General features: G+C 37.5%; 1 protein-coding gene across 6 annotated transcripts in view; it reads left to right on the top strand.

The window, feature by feature from the left end:
* The window catches only part of LOC131366250 (sushi, von Willebrand factor type A, EGF and pentraxin domain-containing protein 1-like), a 61,216-nt gene that overhangs the window by 12,754 nt on the left and 27,590 nt on the right, over window positions 1-20,872 (top strand). For 4 of the 6 annotated variants that reach the window (XM_058410541.1, XM_058410540.1, XM_058410538.1 and 1 more), the window contains 8 exons: window positions 2,149-2,325; window positions 2,629-2,799; window positions 5,459-5,635; window positions 5,939-6,109; window positions 8,898-9,074; window positions 11,171-11,359; window positions 11,457-11,556; window positions 11,672-11,745. In XM_058410541.1, the coding sequence (XP_058266524.1) occupies window positions 2,149-2,325; window positions 2,629-2,799; window positions 5,459-5,635; window positions 5,939-6,109; window positions 8,898-9,074; window positions 11,171-11,359; window positions 11,457-11,556; window positions 11,672-11,745 (1,236 nt within the window). Of the gene's footprint in view, window positions 1-2,148; window positions 2,326-2,628; window positions 2,800-5,458; window positions 5,636-5,938; window positions 6,110-8,897; window positions 9,075-11,170; window positions 11,360-11,456; window positions 11,557-11,671; window positions 11,746-11,832; window positions 12,010-14,915; window positions 15,352-20,872 lie in introns of those variants that run through there. The other 2 variants (XM_058410542.1, XM_058410543.1) reach the window with 2 other exon arrangements.

Here is a 20,872-nt window from a genome sequence, read left to right as displayed (position 1 = left end):
GCACATGGTGGAATGAGACCCATGTGCAGGATTCAGCGAAGCACTGCTTTTATTACATTTAAGACACGACATAGGGAAACAAACGTAACACAAGACATGGCGTGGTTAACAAAACAAAACGAGAACAAAACCTAGGTCTTAACTTGGGCATGGAACTTAACAAACAAAACCCAGACAAAAACCACGGTACAGGTAACAATCATGGACAAGGACACAAACACAAGGATCCCTATTTATAGGGGTAAACATTAGGGCTTATGGGATACAGGTGACACAATCAGGATTAGAACAATGGGAAGGGCGTAACACAAAAGACACACAAAAAAGCAGGCTTCCAAGGTTCACCTGCCAGCGCCCTCCCCAGGCCCGGCAGGGAACTGTCCAGCTGTTCCTGACAATATGAGTATAGAGACACAGTCAAATACACATGTAATAAACAATTTAGAATTGAAGGCCCTGCAATAATATCATGTACTGAAAATGGAATATTTCAACCTTCTCCTCCTGAATGTCAGGGTAAGTCCTTGAGAAAAAATCCCAATAATGTTTTCAGTTGTGATTCTATTAATGTTTAATACAAGGATCTTTTATATTGTTTCTTGATTTTTTTTTTTTTGTCATCAGTTATTTGGTTGTGCAGTACGGTTAATGACTTGCATTTTGAGTCATGTTGAAATCCAATTGAAAAATATTTCAGTTGCTAGATGTTCCAGTTGAGACACTTTTTAATATGTTTGATCTTGTATGGAAGCCCTACTAAACGTTTCTGCTAAATAAATAAAATTAAATGTAATTTGCAATATTAATAGCATGGCACTTGGCCCTATGTGAAAAATTAATTGCCCCCTCCTGTTAAATCATGAAATAACTGTGATTAACCACATTATTTTAGAAAGCTGAGTTAAATTTCACTAGACGCACCCAGGCCTGATTACTGCCAGACCTGTTGAATCAAGGAATCACTTAAATAGTACCTGTCTGACAAAGTGAAGTATGCTTTAAGAGCAACACATCATGCTGCGATCTAAAGAAATTCAAGAACAGAGGACAAACAAAATAGTTGGTATGTATCAGTCTGGAAAGGGATATAAAGCCATTTCTAAGGCTTTGGGACTCCAGTGAACCACGGTCAGAGCCATTATCCACAAGTGGAGAAAACTTGGAACACTGGTGAACCTTTCCAGGAATGACCAGCCTACCAAAATTACTCCAAGAGCACAACAACAACTCGGAGGAGGTCATAAAAGAACCCAGAACAACATCTAAAGAATTGCAGGACTTACTTGCCTCAATTAAGGTCAGTGTTCATGATTCAACAATAAGAGAGAGACTGGGCAAAAATGGCATCCATGGGAGAGTTCCAAGGCAAGAGCCATTGCTGACCAAAAAGAACACAAAGGCTCGTCTCACATTTGCCAAAAAATATCTTGATTATCTCCAAGACTTTTGGGCAAATATTCTGTGGACTGATGAGACAAAAGTTTAACATTTGGAAGGTGTCTATCCCATTACATCTGGCAAGAAACCAACACAGAATTTCATAAAAAGAACATCATACCAACAGTCAAACATGGTGGTGGTAGTGTGATGGTCTGGGGCTGCTTTGCAGCTTCAGAACCTGGACGACTTGCCATAATTGATGGAACCGTGAATTCTTCATTCTATCAGAAAATCCTGAAGGAGAATGTCTGGCCGTCAGTTTGTGAGCTCAAGCTCAAGCACACTGGGGTTATGCAGCAGGACAATGATCCCAAACATACCAGCAAATCTCCCTCCGAATGGCTCAAGAAAATCAAAATTAAGGTTTTGTAGTGGCCAAGTCAAAGTCAGGACTTAAATCCGATTGAGATGCTGTGGCATGTCCATTCATACTCAAAGGGTGGCACAAGCAGTTATTAGATTTAGGGGCAATTACTTTTTCACGTAGTGCCAGGTAGGTTTGGACAGCTTTTTTTCCCTTTATAAATGAAATAATCATTTAAAAACTGCATTTTGTATTTACTTGCATTATCTTTGTGTAATATTAAAATGTGTTTGATGATCTGAATCTTTTAAATGTGACAAATATGCAAAAAAAAAAAAAAAATAGGAAGGGGCAAAAACCTTTTCACAGCACTGTATGTACAATTTTCACTCTTTCTTCCTCAGTTGTGACCTGTTTTCCACCTCGTGGTATAAGGAATGGACAATTCTACCCTCAGGAGGAGATATATGAGTATGAAGACACAGTCACATACACATGTAATGAAGGATATAGAATTAAAGCCTCTGCAACAATATCATGTACAGAACATGGAACATTTCAACGTTCTCCTTGGTGTCAGGGTAAGTCCTTGAGAAAAAATCCTAATAATGTTTTCAGTTGTGATTCTATTAATGTTTAATACAAGGATGTTTATATTGTTTCTTGATTTTTGTTTTTGTTCAGTCATCATCAGTTTGACCCTATTTGGCTTTGCAGTATGGTTGATGATTTTGAGTCATGTTGAAATCCAGCTGAAAAATTGTTTCAGTTCCTTTTAGTGGTTACAGGGTCAAAGATTTTGTTGTTTTATGTTTTATATTATGTTTTGTCTAATGTCAAAACTGTGGTGTTGCTTCAATATATCTATGCTCTTTTTTATGCAGAGATCACCTGTGATCCACGAGCCATCCGAAACGTTATTGTTGAAAGGTCATCATTGTACAAATACAATACATCAATCAAAATCACGTGTGAAAAAGGCTACAAAACAGTGGGGTCTGATCAACTGACTTGTGGGGAAAATGGATGGCGTCCAAATTCCACACCGTGCACTGGTAAAAAATTATCAATGGCTTTGAACATTTTAGAAAATTGTTTTGTTTTTTAATATTTTGAAGCTATGGTTCATTAGCTGAGGTAGGTTCCCAATTTGCATTAAAGTTCAGTTCTTTTTTTCTGTTAAAAATGCAGAAATATAAATAGATAAAATTTAAAAAAGGATTTTAAAGTGATTTTTTGAGGTCAAAGTATTAAAAGAATAGAAACATTATTTCAATTCAATTCAATTTTATTTGTATAGCGCTTTTAACAAAGAGCATTGTCTTAAAGCAGCTTTACATGAGAAACAACATGATTAGCTGTATTAGTTATTTTGGTTTTATTTAATTTTATTTTGGTTTTATTTAATTCTGGAAAGCAACTCAAGCTTGTTCTACCACTCAGTTTATATGTATATATGGACAATTCAAACCTCAGAATAAGTTATGTGTAATGTCCGGGACCCCTGCCCTATGCGGGGCTCGAACCCGGACGCCCGTGGTGTGCATGCACACGCCAGCACATGGTGGAATGAGACCCATGTGCAGGATTCAGCGAAGCACTGCTTTTATTACATTTAAGACACGACATAGGGAAACAAACGTAACACAAGACATGGCGTGGTTAACAAAACAAAACGAGAACAAAACCTAGGTCTTAACTTGGGCATGGAACTTAACAAACAAAACCCAGACAAAAACCACGGTACAGGTAACAATCATGGACAAGGACACAAACACAAGGATCCCTATTTATAGGGGTAAACATTAGGGCTTATGGGATACAGGTGACACAATCAGGATTAGAACAATGGGAAGGGCGTAACACAAAAGACACACAAAAAAGCAGGCTTCCAAGGTTCACCTGCCAGCGCCCTCCCCAGGCCCGGCAGGGAACTGTCCAGCTGTTCCTGACAATATGAGTATAGAGACACAGTCAAATACACATGTAATAAACAATTTAGAATTGAAGGCCCTGCAATAATATCATGTACTGAAAATGGAATATTTCAACCTTCTCCTCCTGAATGTCAGGGTAAGTCCTTGAGAAAAAATCCCAATAATGTTTTCAGTTGTGATTCTATTAATGTTTAATACAAGGATCTTTTATATTGTTTCTTGATTTTTTTTTTTTGTCATCAGTTTGACCTTATTTGGTTGTGCAGTACGGTTAATGACTTGCATTTTGAGTCATGTTGAAATCCAATTGAAAAATATTTCAGTTGCTAGATGTTCCAGTTGAGACACTTTTTAATGTGTTTGATGATCTTGTATGGAAGCCCTACTAAACGTTTCTGCTAAATAAATAAAATTAAATGTAATTTGCAATATTAATAGCATGGCACCTGGCCCTATGTGAAAAATTAATTTCCCCCTCCTGTTAAATCATGAAATAACTGTGATTAACCACATTATTTTAGAAAGCTGAGTTAAATTTCACTAGATGCACCCAGGCCTGATTACTGCCAGACCTGTTGAATCAAGGAATCACTTAAATAGTACCTGTCTGACAAAGTGAAGCATGCTTTAAGAGCAACACATCATGCTGCGATCTAAAGAAATTCAAGAACAGAGGACAAACAAAATAGTTGGTATGTATCAGTCTGGAAAGGGATATAAAGCCATTTCTAAGGCTTTGGGACTCCAGTGAACCACGGTCAGAGCCATTATCCACAAGTGGAGAAAACTTGGAACACTGGTGAACCTTTCCAGGAATGGCCGGCCTACCAAAATTACTCCAAGAGCACAACAACAACTCGGAGGAGGTCATAAAAGAACCCAGAACAACATCTAAAGAATTGCAGGACTTACTTGCCTCAATTAAGGTCAGTGTTCATGATTCAACAATAAGAGAGAGACTGGGCAAAAATGGCATCCATGGGAGAGTTCCAAGGCAAGAGCCATTGCTGACCAAAAAGAACACAAAGGCTCGTCTCACATTTGCCAAAAAATATCTTGATTATCTCCAAGACTTTTGGGCAAATATTCTGTGGACTGATGAGACAAAAGTTTAACATTTGGAAGGTGTCTATCCCATTACATCTGGCAAGAAACCAACACAGAATTTCATAAAAAGAACATCATACCAACAGTCAAACATGGTGGTGGTAGTGTGATGGTCTGGGGCTGCTTTGCAGCTTCAGAACCTGGACGACTTGCCATAATTGATGGAACCGTGAATTCTTCATTCTATCAGAAAATCCTGAAGGAGAATGTCTGGCCGTCAGTTTGTGAGCTCAAGCTCAAGCACACTGGGGTTATGCAGCAGGACAATGATCCCAAACATACCAGCAAATCTCCCTCCGAATGGCTCAAGAAAATCAAAATTAAGGTTTTGTAGTGGCCAAGTCAAAGTCAGGACTTAAATCCGATTGAGATGCTGTGGCATGTCCATTCATACTCAAAGGGTGGCACAAGCAGTTATTAGATTTAGGGGCAATTACTTTTTCACGTAGTGCCAGGTAGGTTTGGACAGCTTTTTTTCCCTTTATAAATGAAATAATCATTTAAAAACTGCATTTTGTATTTACTTGCATTATCTTTGTGTAATATTAAAATGTGTTTGATGATCTGAATCTTTTAAATGTGACAAATATGCAAAAAAAAAAAAAAAATAGGAAGGGGCAAAAACCTTTTCACAGCACTGTATGTACAATTTTCACTCTTTCTTCCTCAGTTGTGACCTGTTTTCCACCTCGTGGTATAAGGAATGGACAATTCTACCCTCAGGAGGAGATATATGAGTATGAAGACACAGTCACATACACATGTAATGAAGGATATAGAATTAAAGCCTCTGCAACAATATCATGTACAGAACATGGAACATTTCAACGTTCTCCTTGGTGTCAGGGTAAGTCCTTGAGAAAAAATCCTAATAATGTTTTCAGTTGTGATTCTATTAATGTTTAATACAAGGATGTTTATATTGTTTCTTGATTTTTGTTTTTGTTCAGTCATCATCAGTTTGACCTTATTTGGCTTTGCAGTATGGTTGATGATTTTGAGTCATGTTGAAATCCAGCTGAAAAATTGTTTCAGTTCCTTTTAGTGGTTACAGGGTCAAAGATTTTGTTGTTTTATGTTTTATATTATGTTTTGTCTAATGTCAAAACTGTGGTGTTGCTTCAATATATCTATGCTCTTTTTTATGCAGAGATCACCTGTGATCCACGAGCCATCCGAAACGTTATTGTTGAAAGGTCATCATTGTACAAATACAATACATCAATCAAAATCACGTGTGAAAAAGGCTACAAAACAGTGGGGTCTGATCAACTGACTTGTGGGGAAAATGGATGGCGTCCAAATTCCACACCGTGCACTGGTAAAAAATTATCAATGGCTTTGAACATTTTAGAAAATTGTTTTGTTTTTTAATATTTTGAAGCTATGGTTCATTAGCTGAGGTAGGTTCCCAATTTGCATTAAAGTTCAGTTCTTTTTTTCTGTTAAAAATGCAGAAATATAAATAGATAAAATTTAAAAAAGGATTTTAAAGTGATTTTTTGAGGTCAAAGTATTAAAAGAATAGAAACATTATTTCAATTCAATTCAATTTTATTTGTATAGCGCTTTTAACAAAGAGCATTGTCTTAAAGCAGCTTTACATGAGAAACAACATGATTAGCTGTATTAGTTATTTTGGTTTTATTTAATTTTATTTTGGTTTTATTTAATTCTGGAAAGCAACTCAAGCTTGTTCTACCACTCAGTTTATATGTATATATGGACAATTCAAACCTCAGAATAAGTTATGTGTAATGTCCGGGACCCCTGCCCTATGCGGGGCTCGAACCCGGACGCCCGTGGTGTGCATGCACACGCCAGCACATGGTGGAATGAGACCCATGTGCAGGATTCAGCGAAGCACTGCTTTTATTACATTTAAGACACGACATAGGGAAACAAACGTAACACAAGACATGGCGTGGTTAACAAAACAAAACGAGAACAAAACCTAGGTCTTAACTTGGGCATGGAACTTAACAAACAAAACCCAGACAAAAACCACGGTACAGGTAACAATCATGGACAAGGACACAAACACAAGGATCCCTATTTATAGGGGTAAACATTAGGGCTTATGGGATACAGGTGACACAATCAGGATTAGAACAATGGGAAGGGCGTAACACAAAAGACACACAAAAAAGCAGGCTTCCAAGGTTCACCTGCCAGCACCCTCCCCAGGCCCGGCAGGGAACTGTCCAGCTGTTCCTGACAATATGAGTATAGAGACACAGTCAAATACACATGTAATAAACAATTTAGAATTGAAGGCCCTGCAATAATATCATGTACTGAAAATGGAATATTTCAACCTTCTCCTCCTGAATGTCAGGGTAAGTCCTTGAGAAAAAATCCCAATAATGTTTTCAGTTGTGATTCTATTAATGTTTAATACAAGGATCTTTTATATTGTTTCTTGATCTTTTTTTTTGTCATCAGTTTGACCTTATTTGGTTGTGCAGTACGGTTAATGACTTGCATTTTGAGTCATGTTGAAATCCAATTGAAAAATATTTCAGTTGCTAGATGTTCCAGTTGAGAGACTTTTTAATATGTTTGATCTTGTATGGAAGCCCTACTAAACGTTTCTGCTAAATAAATAAAATTAAATGTAATTTGCAATATTAATAGCATGGCACTTGGCCCTATGTGAAAAATTAATTGTCCCCTCCTGTTAAATCATGAAATAACTGTGATTAACCACATTATTTTAGAAAGCTGAGTTAAATTTCACTAGATGCACCCAGGCCTGATTACTGCCAGACCTGTTGAATCAAGGAATCACTTAAATAGTACCTGTCTGACAAAGTGAAGCATGCTTTAAGAGCAACACATCATGCTGCGATCTAAAGAAATTCAAGAACAGAGGACAAACAAAATAGTTGGTATGTATCAGTCTGGAAAGGGATATAAAGCCATTTCTAAGGCTTTGGGACTCCAGTGAACCACGGTCAGAGCCATTATCCACAAGTGGAGAAAACTTGGAACACTGGTGAACCTTTCCAGGAATGGCCGGCCTACCAAAATTACTCCAAGAGCACAACAACAACTCGGAGGAGGTCATAAAAGAACCCAGAACAACATCTAAAGAATTGCAGGACTTACTTGCCTCAATTAAGGTCAGTGTTCATGATTCAACAATAAGAGAGAGACTGGGCAAAAATGGCATCCATGGGAGAGTTCCAAGGCAAGAGCCATTGCTGACCAAAAAGAACACAAAGGCTCGTCTCACATTTGCCAAAAAATATCTTGATTATCTCCAAGACTTTTGGGCAAATATTCTGTGGACTGATGAGACAAAAGTTTAACATTTGGAAGGTGTCTATCCCATTACATCTGGCAAGAAACCAACACAGAATTTCATAAAAAGAACATCATACCAACAGTCAAACATGGTGGTGGTAGTGTGATGGTCTGGGGCTGCTTTGCAGCTTCAGAACCTGGACGACTTGCCATAATTGATGGAACCGTGAATTCTTCATTCTATCAGAAAATCCTGAAGGAGAATGTCTGGCCGTCAGTTTGTGAGCTCAAGCTCAAGCACACTGGGGTTATGCAGCAGGACAATGATCCCAAACATGTCACAAACAAACAAGTCCCCCTCCGAAAGGCTCAAGAAAATCAAAATTAAGGTTTTGTAGTGGCCAAGTCAAAGTCAGGACTTAAATCCGATTGAGATGCTGTGGCATGTCCATTCATGCTCGAAAACCCTCTAATGTGGCAGAATTAAAACAATTCTGCAAAGAAGAGTGGGCCAAAATTCCACCACAGTGATGCGAAAGACTCATTGCCAGTTTTCGCAAACGCTTGATTCCAGTAGTTACTGCAAAGGGTGGCACAAGCAGTTATTAGATTTAGGGGGCAATTACTTTTTCACGTAGTGCCAGGTAGGTTTGGACATCTTTTTTTCCCTTTATAAATGAAATAATCATTTAAAAACTGCATTTTGTATTTACTTGCATTATCTTTGTGTAATATTAAAATGTGTTTGATGATCTTAAACTTTTATAATGTGACAAATATGCAAGAAATTAAAAAAAATAGGAAGGGGCAAAAACCTTTTCACAGCACTGTATGTACAATTTTCACTCTTTCTTCCTCAGTTGTGACCTGTTTTCCACCTCGTGGTATAAGCAATGGACAATTCTACCCTCAGGAGGAGATATATGAGTATGAAGACACAGTCACATACACATGTACTGAAGGATATAGAATTAAAGCCTCTGCAACAATATCATGTACAGAACATGGAACATTTCAACCTTCTCCTGAGTGTCAGGGTAAGTCCTTGAGAAAAATCCCAATAATGTTTTCAGTTGTGATTCTATTAATGTTTAATACAAGGATGTTTATATTGTTTCTTGATTTTTGTTTTTGTTCAGTCATCATCAGTTTGACCTTATTTGGCTGTGCAGTATGGCTAATATCTTGCATTTTGAGTTATGCTGAAATCCAGTTCAAAAAATATTTTAGTTGCTAGATGTTTCAGTTGAAACACTTTTTAATATGTTAGATGATCTTGTATGGAAGCCCTATTAAAAGTTTCTGCTAAATAGATAAAAGTAAATGTAATTTGTAATATTAATATTAAATATTAATTGCATGTGAAAGATGTCCATAAAAATCCATTTAAATCTTTCACTTATTGTTCTGTCTAAATGAAAAAATCTGATATTTAATTAAAAATAAGAACAAAAATCCTGCTTTTATATTTTTATTCTTGATCATCATGATTGTGTTAATTCTAAATTTTATTTTTAGTGCAAACATGCACAAGGTTATGCTTTTGTCATTATTTTTATACATTTGAGACTTGTGAGGGACCTGAAATCCTAAATGTAGTTAAAATTGAAAGAAAATTGCCAACTTATAAATATAACTGCTTTGCTCACTACCAGTGTAATACAGACTACAAAATGGAAGGGTCTGATTTCCTGAGCTGAAAGAAGATGAGTGCGGTCCATGTCCTCTTACTAATAATTAATATTTGTTAATATATAACAAATAAATTATACCATACTGATCAAGCATAACATTATGAGCACTGACAGGTGAAGTGAATAACACTGATTATCTCCTCATCATGGCACCTCTTAGTAGGTAGGATAGGTTAGAAGCACGAAAAATGGGCAAGTGTACGGATTTGAGTGAGTTTGACGAAGCGGCCAAATTGTGATGGCTAGACGACTGGATCAGAGCATCTCCAGAACTGCAGCTCCTGTGGGGATGTTCCCGATCTGCAGTGGTCAGTACCTATCAAAAATGGTCCGGGTGAGTGTGCATCACTTACCTGGGGAACACCTGGCACCAGAATGCACTATGGGAAGAAGGCAAGCAGCTGGAGGCAGTGTCATGCTTTGGGCAATGTTCTGCTGGGAAACCTTGGGATCTGCCATCCATGTGGATGTTACTTTGACACATACCACCTACTCAAGCACTGTTGCAGACCATGTACACCCTTTCATGGAAACGGTATTCCCTGATGGCTGTGGCCTCTTTCAGCAGGATAATGCGGCATGCCACAAAACAAAAATGTTTCAGATGAGCACAACAACGTGTTTGAAGTGTTGACTTGGACTCCAAATTCCCCAGATCTCAATCCAACTGAGCTGGTGCTGAACAAGTCCGATCCATGGAGACCCCACCTCGCAACTTACAGGATATAAAGGATCTGCTGCTAACATTTTAGTGCCAGATACCACAGCACACCTTCAGGAATCTAGTGGAGTCCATGCCTTGTCGGGCCTTGAAGCAACTTATGTTCTTGTTTTGCTTTTCAGTGGCGAAATGTCAAACACCTTCCGATATACAGAATGGAATGTTTGAGCCCTTGAAGGATGTTTATGATTATGATGAGGCAGTCACATACTCTTGTTATAAAGATTACACTCTTGTTGGAGAATCAGAAATGGTCTGTCCTGACAACGGAACCTTTCCTCCTCCTCCTCGGTGTTTAAATGAGTTATGCAGAATTACATGTAAACATATAAATTAGGCCCCAAGTAATATTTAGGTTCTAATTTGGATGTTGGAAGTAATTCTTAAAAAGTACTTATTATAACTGATGCTGTGTTTCGACTGTATTTGTAATTTTATATAATAATACTGGTTAACTAAATGTTTTGTTTATTGCAGATTTGATTTGTTTTATTATATTTTTTTAAGTATTTATTGGAGCCCTTTTGTCATTAATATTTCTGTCTGAACTTTAGGATAGAAACTATGAATAATTCTTCTTTTTTTTGCAATTATTTCTATCTCACTAGATACACTCATACACCATTGCAATATGGAGTTACTAATTTCATATTTATATACTGATTTTCAACTGTGCTAATATTTTTCCTGATATTACATTTATTTGTTATTTTCTCAGCACAATGTGATGCACCCTCTGTTGGAGAAAACAGGATTCTTACTGAAGATTCAGGCCAAGCTACTTACCCTGAGGGAACTACACTAACATACAAATGTTCCACTGGTTACCTGCCTGTGCAGGCTGGAAGTTCCAGGTCAATCACCTGCACAGGAAAACAGTGGACTGAACTACAACTTCAGTGCCAATGTAATGTGGTGTTGGTGGGGGTTTAATTGTTTATTTTTGAACTGTTAATGGTGCAAGGGATGAACATTAAGACATGAATATATATATATATGTTTAGTAAAGTCCTGTGGAAGTCTGGGTGAGTTGGCCAATGGAAAGTATTTAACTCCAGATGGAATTAAGTTTGGTGCAACAGCCACTGCACAATGTAACAAAGGGTTAGTAAAGCTGTGGTTTGTTTTCTCTTTATTTAGTCTTTGTTTAAACATATTCATTCAAATGCACAAAACTTGTTTTTGTTCATCCCGTTTTACATACCGTCTCTGTTTGTAGGTATATGGTTGTTGGAGAGAAAACTAGAACTTGTCAGGATGATGGCTGGGATGGCAGAGACCCAGTGTGTGAAGGTAATGAATTTATGGTAACTTTTTGTTCAGTTGTAAGTGACAATTTGTTTTTTGAAGAAACGTAATTTATTTTCATGTTATTTTTAGCGGTGAAATGTAAACCACCTCCCAGTATACAGAATGGAATGTTTGTACCTATGGACGAGGTCTATGATTATGGTCACACAGTCACATTCTCTTGTGATAACGATTACACTCTTGTTGGAGAATCAACAATAGCCTGTTCTGACAACGGAACCTTTCCACATCCTCCTCTGTGTTTGTGTAAGTTATGTAGAATTACATGTTAACATAAAAATTAGGCCCCAAGTAATATTTAGGTTATAATTTGGATGTTGTTGGAAGTACAGATGCGGTAGTTGTAGGACCCATGTGTGGCGTATTTATTAAAAGAAAATAAGGCAGACAGTTCAGCAAGTTTCCTAGTCACTACAAATAGACAGAGAGTTTGGCAACCAGGAAGATGAATCAGCGTAGCAAAGAAGTCCAAAAATACACAATCCAAAACACGAAAAATCCAAACAACAGAAACAAGTAAAAACACAGTGGCAAACAGTAGAACAGGCAGACAATGAGTTTAATGCATTTTGCTGCTCTGGGCACACTGGATTTTCTCCATGATGTCCCAGCATATGAGGGCTATGACAACGTAGGAGGGTAAAATGGGTGCTGGGTCCATATTTTGGGTCACATTGCCGTGAGAGGGCATTCACCATTCTTGGATCATGGCCAATAGGTAACAGTAGTGAAATTGAACCCGGGTAAAGAACAGTGCCCAGCATGCTTGGCATTTTTTTGAGTGCCTTTTTGATGGAAAGTAGTTTGCAGTTGCCCATGTTTAATTAGCTTTGGCTTGTGTCAGTTTTCTGGAGAAGAAGGTGCACGGGAACAAATTACCCAGGTTGCCATGTTGTTGAGAAATCACAGCTCTCATGCCACAACAGGACACTTCGACCTCCACAATGAAGGGGAGACTGGGGTCGGGATGATGGTATGTGGTCATGAAGCTGTGCTTGAGGTGTTCAAAGGCCCTCTGGACGCGCTAGTTATCGGATCCATGTGTGTCATGTTTATTAACAGAAAATAAAGCAGGCAGTCCAAAACAGCAAGCAAGATTTGTAGGGGCAACAAACAGGCAGAGAGTTTGGTAACAAGGAAGTCAAAGCAGTATAGCAAATAAGTCTGAAAATAAACAGAAACGGGTAAAAACACAATGGAAATCAGTAGAACAGGCCGAAATTGCAGATAAATGTAACAATACTTCACGTCTTGCAATGGCGTGAGCGTGATTTAAATGTCCAAAACCCAGAGGTGAACCAGGAGGCTTGAAATTTCTGGCGAGGGTTCCCTCCGGCAGGCAGGAGGGGGAATTGCGGGGTGCCTCATTACAACAGGTTAACTGAGTGTTTTGATCATTGAAATTCTAAGCGCTGTTTGTCATTTTGTTTACATTAATTTTTTTTTTAACATTTTAAACTAAATGCTTTAAATAAAAATTTTGACATTTAGGGGTTTTTTTTTAAATTATTTTTTATAAAATATTTGTTAAACTTCTTTTTTAATCAGTTCCAATTCAAACCCAAATTCATATTTTATTTATCATATACGAATGTAGTGAAATTCTTTTAAAGACTGTCCTACATTTGAAGAAAGAAGAAGAATAAATTTAAAAGTGTGAAATAGACATGGAAAATATAGGGATATAGATACAATATTTACAGAAAAATAGGAAGAATAAAAACTAACATAGTAGAAATTAAGACATGATAAATTATGAAAATCCAATAGTTATCGGATATGCATATATATATATAATGTGTGTGTATAATACAATAGTAAAGTGACGGTACAGTATGCACACAAAGATGTACAGTGAGTGTGGTTATTGTGTGTGTAGTGCAGAGTATGAAAAGTAGTGCAGTTATTGTGTGTGCGACAATCAGCTGAGGTAGAATGTCATGTGTGGGGGAAGTCCAGAAGTCCAGGTTCTAGGTGTTCTGGCTGAGGGCCCGAATAGCCTGCAGGAAGAAGCTCCTCCTCATTGTCTCTGTGTTTGCCATCAAGTAACGGAAACGTTTCCCTGACCACAACAGAGAGAAGAGTCCATTTTTAGGATGGCTGAGGTCATCATTATCTTCCTGGCCTTGGTCCAGCACCGCTTACTGTATATAGTCTCCAGGTCAGGAAGCTCGGTGCGGGTGGTACACTCAGCTGACCGCACCACCCTCTGGAGAGCTTGCCTGTCCTGCTTGGTGCTGTTTCCAAACCAGGCTGTGATGCTGCCCGTCAGGATGCTCTCAATGGTGCAGGTGTAGAATGTCTTTAGCACGTTTGAGGGCAATTTAAAGTTCTTTAGGCGTCTAAGATGGTAGAGACGCTTCACCAGGGTGTTAACGTGACAAGACCATGACAGGTCCTGCGTGATGTGAACACCTAGGTATCGGAAACTGTCCACTCTCTCCACTGGGGTCCCGTTGATAGTCAGGGGCTGGTAATTCCTCTCCTGCTTTGTGCTAAAGTCCATTATCAGCTCCTATCACTATCAGCACTATCAGTTTTAAATATGATTATTGATATATTGGTATTTTTGTTTAGAAATCATATTTTTCTTTAAATAATCACATCTTTTGTTTTTTTTAAATTTGAAATAAAGTTGTTTGAAATTAGTTTGAAATAAAGTTGTTTTTCTGTTGTTTAGTCCTACAGTTAATATCAGCCTTTTGGTCACATATTTTTGTCTGCACTTTTTTTTACAGTATCTTTATTTATATTATTAATAATATTTTTTACTATAATCAGCCGTGATGAACCTATAGTTGAAAATGTTTATAAAACCGAAGGAAAAGAACCACCCTACAAATATGCAGACTTTGTTCAGTACGAGTGTACCGAAGGCTACAGAATGGAACAACAATTACACTACAAATCACCCAAATTATTAATAGGTCATAGTCATGGTCTCAACTGTCTAAATGCAAAAATCCATACATTTGTTCCAAGTAGTTAATGAACCCATGATCCATTGGCAGACTGATATTAGTTGTATGATATGGTTTGGAACAAGCAGCATTTTACGTTTCTGTTCATGCTTCTCTTTAATATACAGCATGGCTCATTAGTTGGCTCATGAATCATTAGTTTCAGTTTTCATTTCATTTTTTGCTTTTCAGTTCCAGACATAAAGCCTATTGAGAACCAGGTCAATATGTCCTCCAGCCTGCCTCCAACAGCTGAAACTTCATCTGAAAGCAAGGAGTGATCCAGCTAATTTAAACATTTGGAGATGTAATTTGGTCAGTAGTTGGACAAGTGTCTAAACATGCTTTAGATTACTGAATAACCTTAGTTTGCTATGAAAAACACATTTGCTTACTTTTTGGACCAATTCTGCTATATTCTCTGTTTTTACAAATCACATAATTGTTAATCAAACTGCCACAAAAGTTAATTGCAAAAAAAATCAATATTTGCCTGTTCTGTGTTATAGTTGCATTAAAGTATTATAGAATGTTTAATCAAGTTTGTGTAAGTTCATAGACTGAGCTGTAAATAAAAAATATCAGCTGTTAGCAACTACTTTGCATTACAATAAACTATAAACAATTATTTTTTGTGACTGTTTCGTGCCTTACACTTTCACCCTTTCATTCAGCGTGGCTTGATTCTTGAAATGCATGCATTATTTTAACTTCAATGATTTCTGGAATTTTTTCTATTTCAGTTTGTATTTGATTCATCTTAGTCAGTCAGAAAACCTCTCACCTGGAGCCATGGTCGTCGCTAGGCCATTTTTAGGGGGGCTTAGCCCCCCTAATATTTCTACTCAGCCCCCCATTAAAATTCTGCGATTCTCCAAAAACTGTACACAAAATTGGTGATCTCCTCAGTCCCCTTTAAATTTCATATGTAAACGGTGGCAGACTTTCGGCTCTTCCCCGTCTTTCAGCACGTTCTTCAATCTGCAGACCGTGGTGTTGTAGAGCGAGGATCAGGGGATAAGTGTGTGTGTGTGTGTTTGTGTGTGTGTGTGTGTGTGTGAGATCAGGAGACTCGTATTTGGCTTGTTCAGTACTCAAATATTATACACATCTATGCAATACAGTGGAAAGCTGCAATAAGTTTACCATCCTACCCTGTTAGTCAAACGTTTATTTTATTTATTTATTTATTTATTTATTTATTTAAATTATTTTTTTTTTACATTGGGGCTGAGCCCTCTTTACATGAAAATCCTAGAATCACCCCTGCACTGGAGCACTGAGGTGATGGAGCCCAGAACATATACTGCTTATTATAAAGAGCATATTTCCATATTTTATATGCCACTTGACATGGATCATGCCAATTGTTCTAAAGCAGGGGTGTCCAATCTTATCTGCAAAGGGCCGCTGTGGGTATGGGTTTTCATTCCAACCGAGTAGAAGCCACACCTGAGTCTACTGAAAGCCAAGATCAGTTGATTAGCCAGTTGGAATCAGGTGTAGCTTCTACTTGGTTGGAATGAAAACCTGCACCCACACCGGCCCTTTGCGGATAAGATTGGATATCCCTGTTCTAAAGAGTCTAAAGTCTTAAGTCTTAAGCATACCTAAAAAGTAGCCAAAGTAATATTTTCTCAAATTTTAATACCAAAATGAATATGCACATTACAGGTACAACAATAGTTCATATAAATGAACTGAAAGGTATCCGACATATTAGACTGTTAAATTAACAGTAAAGAATTAAAAGCAGGTTAATAGGTTAAACTTGCACAAATAGAAGAAAACTTTGATAGAATCTGCTCAAAAGATGCTGCTTGGGGTTTTACTTAATCTATGTCCATATAAATGGTGAAAATGGAATCAGTCTCAAACAATCAGTGAAGAGCAGACTCAGATCAGATTTGACAATAAATACACAGTGAGAAAAATACACACACACACACACACACACACACACACACACACACATATATATATATATATATATATATATATATATATATATATATATATATATATATAAAATGTGTGTGTGTGTGTGTGTGTGTGTGTGTATGTGTGTGTGTGTATGTGTGTGTCTGTGTGTGTGTGTGCTTTGTGGCACAGCCCATTATCCATCAACATCCATCGTTTCCATGAAAGGGTGTACATGGTCTGCAACAATGCGTAGGTAGGTGGTGCATGTCAATGTAAAATCCAAATGGATGGCAGAACCTAAGAACATTGCCCAAAGCATGACACTGCCTCCACTGGCTTGCCTTCTTCCCATTTGTGCAACAGTAGCTCATCTGTTGGATCGGACCACATGGGCCAACCTTCTCTCCACACCTGCGTCATTGAGCCTTGGCCGCCCATGACCCTATTGGAGTTTCACCACTGTTCCTTCCTTGGAGCACTTTTGATAGATACTGACCACTGCAGACCAGGAACACTCAACAAGAACTGCAGTTTTGGAGATGGTCTGATTCAGTTATTTAGTCACAAACTCACTCAAAACCTTACGCTTGCCCATTTTTCCTGCTTTTAACACATGAACTTGAGGACAAAATGTTCACTTGCTGCCTAATATATCCCGCCCACTAGCAGGTGCCATGAGAAGATGATCAGTGTTATTCACTTCACCTGTCAGCACTCATAATGTTATGGCTGATCAGTGTGTGTGTGTGTGTGTGTGTGTGTGTGTGTGTGTATAGGTGTGCAAGTATTGTATGTATATCACAATAGTTTTCTGAATTAACATTTTTAAAACGATGCAGTGTCTCTGTTGTGACACTAGGGGGCATGATCATTTTCATTTTTAGATTAGATTTAATCTCCGGGTATAAATGCGTTGTCTAATCTGCCTGAGTGTAACCTAATTTTTTATAACCTAGTTCTTGTTTGTATGGTGGAGTTTCTTTTTTTATACAAGTCTTAATGTAGCAGTACTTATGTCTGAGAAAGGTTTTGGGCAAATGCACCAGTGTTCACACTACAAATGTAAACAGCCATATTTATGTCTGGGTGAAATGATGGATATGCATTTCATCTTGTTGTAGAGTACATGGAATATGGCTGTTTCTTAAAAATGCAAAAATTGGCTGTTTACCAGGTATTAAATCTGATGTCCAAATTGTAGAGCATACTTATGCATATATATTGGAAAAATCTATTACATAACTATATAAATAATGTTAATAGTAATAATAATAATAGCTCAGTGTAAACATATGTATTCTGTATGCTTTCCGGATTTAAAAAAATATGATGCATTATTTGAGAATTTTTATACAAAAAGTTGAAGCATAAAATTACAAGAACACAGAAGGAAAATCTGCCTAAAAGTAGTGGGAATAAGCCTCGTGCCTGTTGAACTCGAAGAAAGCAGTATATGGCACATAGCAAAGTAGAATATTTAGTATTTAGACATTCATAAAGGTTAATGCAAACTTTTCTCCAGCAAACTGTTGTATTGTCATCCCATCACTTCAGAAATTCAGATATTTCAATTCAGAACAGGCTTAAAATAGAGAAATGTGAAACAATGAGAAAAGTAATAAAACTCCTCCAGTCGTATTCATAGTCAGTGTTGGTCCTATATAAATATATATTTTTACACATTTATGTTATAGCTTTGACTGTACTGCTAGGCATGAATAATTAACCTTAAACGTCCTAAATGTAACATTTTAACTTAACCAAAATAGCAACGTTTACATTAAGTGACTGAACATTGTTGAGTAGAACATTTTTACAAGTAAAAATATATTTAAATGATATATTAGTGTAGAGGTTGAGTGCATTGTAGAGGAACTGCTTCAAACTGCTTAAAAATGCTGTGATGTTACTAATACTATGTAGGCTTGGTTTAAAGAAAGTTATTTCATCAAGACTGCACTCTATTGCGTAACAATGGTTAAACAGGAAGTTACAACACACCCAAATGACAACAGCCTTTCCTTCTATAATGTCCTCTGATCACTCTAAATAAGCACATGTACCTTTAAAGGACTCATTTCACCCCATGAGCTGTACAACTATCAGCAGTAGATTGCCTAATTATTAACAGAAGAATATATTAACACTAGAATATACTTTACATTAAAGCAAAACACTAGAATGCTAGTTCTTTGGATGAAAGAAAAAAAGTGTGTTGTTTCGCAACAAAAAAAAGGCCTTTATTCATTGGGTTATTTCCTGTTACACCTTTCACACAACAGTGTAGTGGAAATTATTCACTGGCCGTGACTGTGTAAACAATAAAATGTCAAAAATAAATATAAAACAATGAATAAATAAAAGAAGGATACTGGTGTAATCCTCGGAAAAAATCAGTCTAGTTCCTGTCTTGATAGTATTTTTTAGTAGTATTATAAAACACTTATAAATGCCATACACTTCATACTTATCGGTCATGCAGGGTGTGGACACGGTTCCAGAGAATTTGGAAATGGCTCAAAAGGTCACGGGAATGAAAAGAACAAGGCACTCGTATGCCACTGTAAACATTATTATTAAATTAACAGTCTATGTATAAGGCATGCTTTGAACAAGAAATGCTCTAATTAAGACAGAACTGTTAATGACAATTAGGCTGTTCATCCCTGTGAGAAGTACAGCATTATAGGCTTCATGTTGTTTCTTTGTGTCAGAAGCTCCTATAATAAAACATTTTTGATGAATAACATAACCCGACTAATGTCAAATTATTCAAAAGTCAAATTCCAGTAAGGTAAAAGATATAAGTATTTAAGTAATCAAACATGAGCTGGTCGATGCTCATTTTTTATTTTTATTTTTTTATGGAAAAACCTCCTCCAAGACTATCTAAAGGCCACATTATTAAACACAGACAAATTTCTCTTTACTCCTGGTTATATAACTCAGTTACTTTTCCACTCACAGTTTCTTTGTCACATACAGTATGTACCTGACATTAAGAGCTTTCTAAGTGAAGTTGCCATGAGAATACTGTATATAACGTCCCTTTTTTATACTTGGTTAATTCAGTTTAGGAAAACTAAAAGTCAAAGTTAAATTATAAACCTGAGAGTTATCCAAACCTGAGCTCATATGTTTAATAGTAAACCCGTAATACTAGCCGAGGTAAACCTATGCTGCTGTATGTGTCAAAAACAGGTTTTCTTTTTCTTCTTCTTCTTCTTCTTCTTATTATTATTAATATTATTATTATTATTATTATTTTGTCCATTTAGGCCACCAAGAGGTTGCTCTGTTTAATTTCTCAGGCATCCTTTACCACTCATAGTGCCATAGAGCATTGGGTGGCACTCTTCTCATCACAGCATTGACACAAGGTGTCAATTGTGTGACTCAGTAAAGTTCGGCAGCATTGCTGGGATATTTAAACATTGTGTAAACTTCCTCTTCACTTTATCACACACAACTTACTTCATAACTCTCCTACGAGAGTATTTATACACTATATTGCCAAAAGTATTCGCTCACCTGCCTTGACTCGCATATGAACTTAAGTGACATCCCATTCCTAATCCATAGGGTTCAATATGACGTCGGTCCACCCTTTGCAGCTATAACAGCTTCAACTCTTCTGGGAAGGCTGTCCACAAGGTTTAGGAGTGTGTTTTTGGGAATTTTTGACCATTCTTCCAGAAGCGCATTTGTGAGGTCACACACTGATGTTGGACGAGAAGGTCTGGCTCTCAGTCTCCGCTCTAATTCATCCCAAAGGTGTTCTATCGGGTTGAGGTCAGGACTCTGTGCAGGCCAGTCAAGTTCATCCACACCAGACTCTGTCATCCATGTCTTTATGGACCTTGCTTTGTGCACTGGTGCACAGTCATGTTGGAAGTGGAAGGGGCCAGCTCCAAACTGTTCCCACAAAGTTGGGAGCATGGAATTGTCCAAAATGTCTTGGTATGCTGAAGCATTCAGAGTTCCTTTCACTGGAACTAAGGGGCCAAGCCCAGCTCCTGAAAAACAACCCCACACCATAATCCCCCCTCCACCAAACTTTACACTTGGCACAATGCAGTCAGACAAGTACCGTTCTCCTGGCAACCGCCAAACCCAGACTCGTCCATCAGATTGCCAGATGGAGAAGCGCGATTCGTCACTCCAGAGAACGCGTCTCCACTGCTCTAGAGTCCAGTGGCAGCGTGCTTTACACCACTGCATCCGAC

This window comes from Hemibagrus wyckioides, linkage group LG15, assembly GCF_019097595.1.
Source record: "Hemibagrus wyckioides isolate EC202008001 linkage group LG15, SWU_Hwy_1.0, whole genome shotgun sequence".
NCBI lineage: Eukaryota > Metazoa > Chordata > Actinopteri > Siluriformes > Bagridae > Hemibagrus > Hemibagrus wyckioides.
Note: the sequence above shows the minus strand (reverse complement) of the source record. Positions and strands in the feature narration are given on the sequence as shown.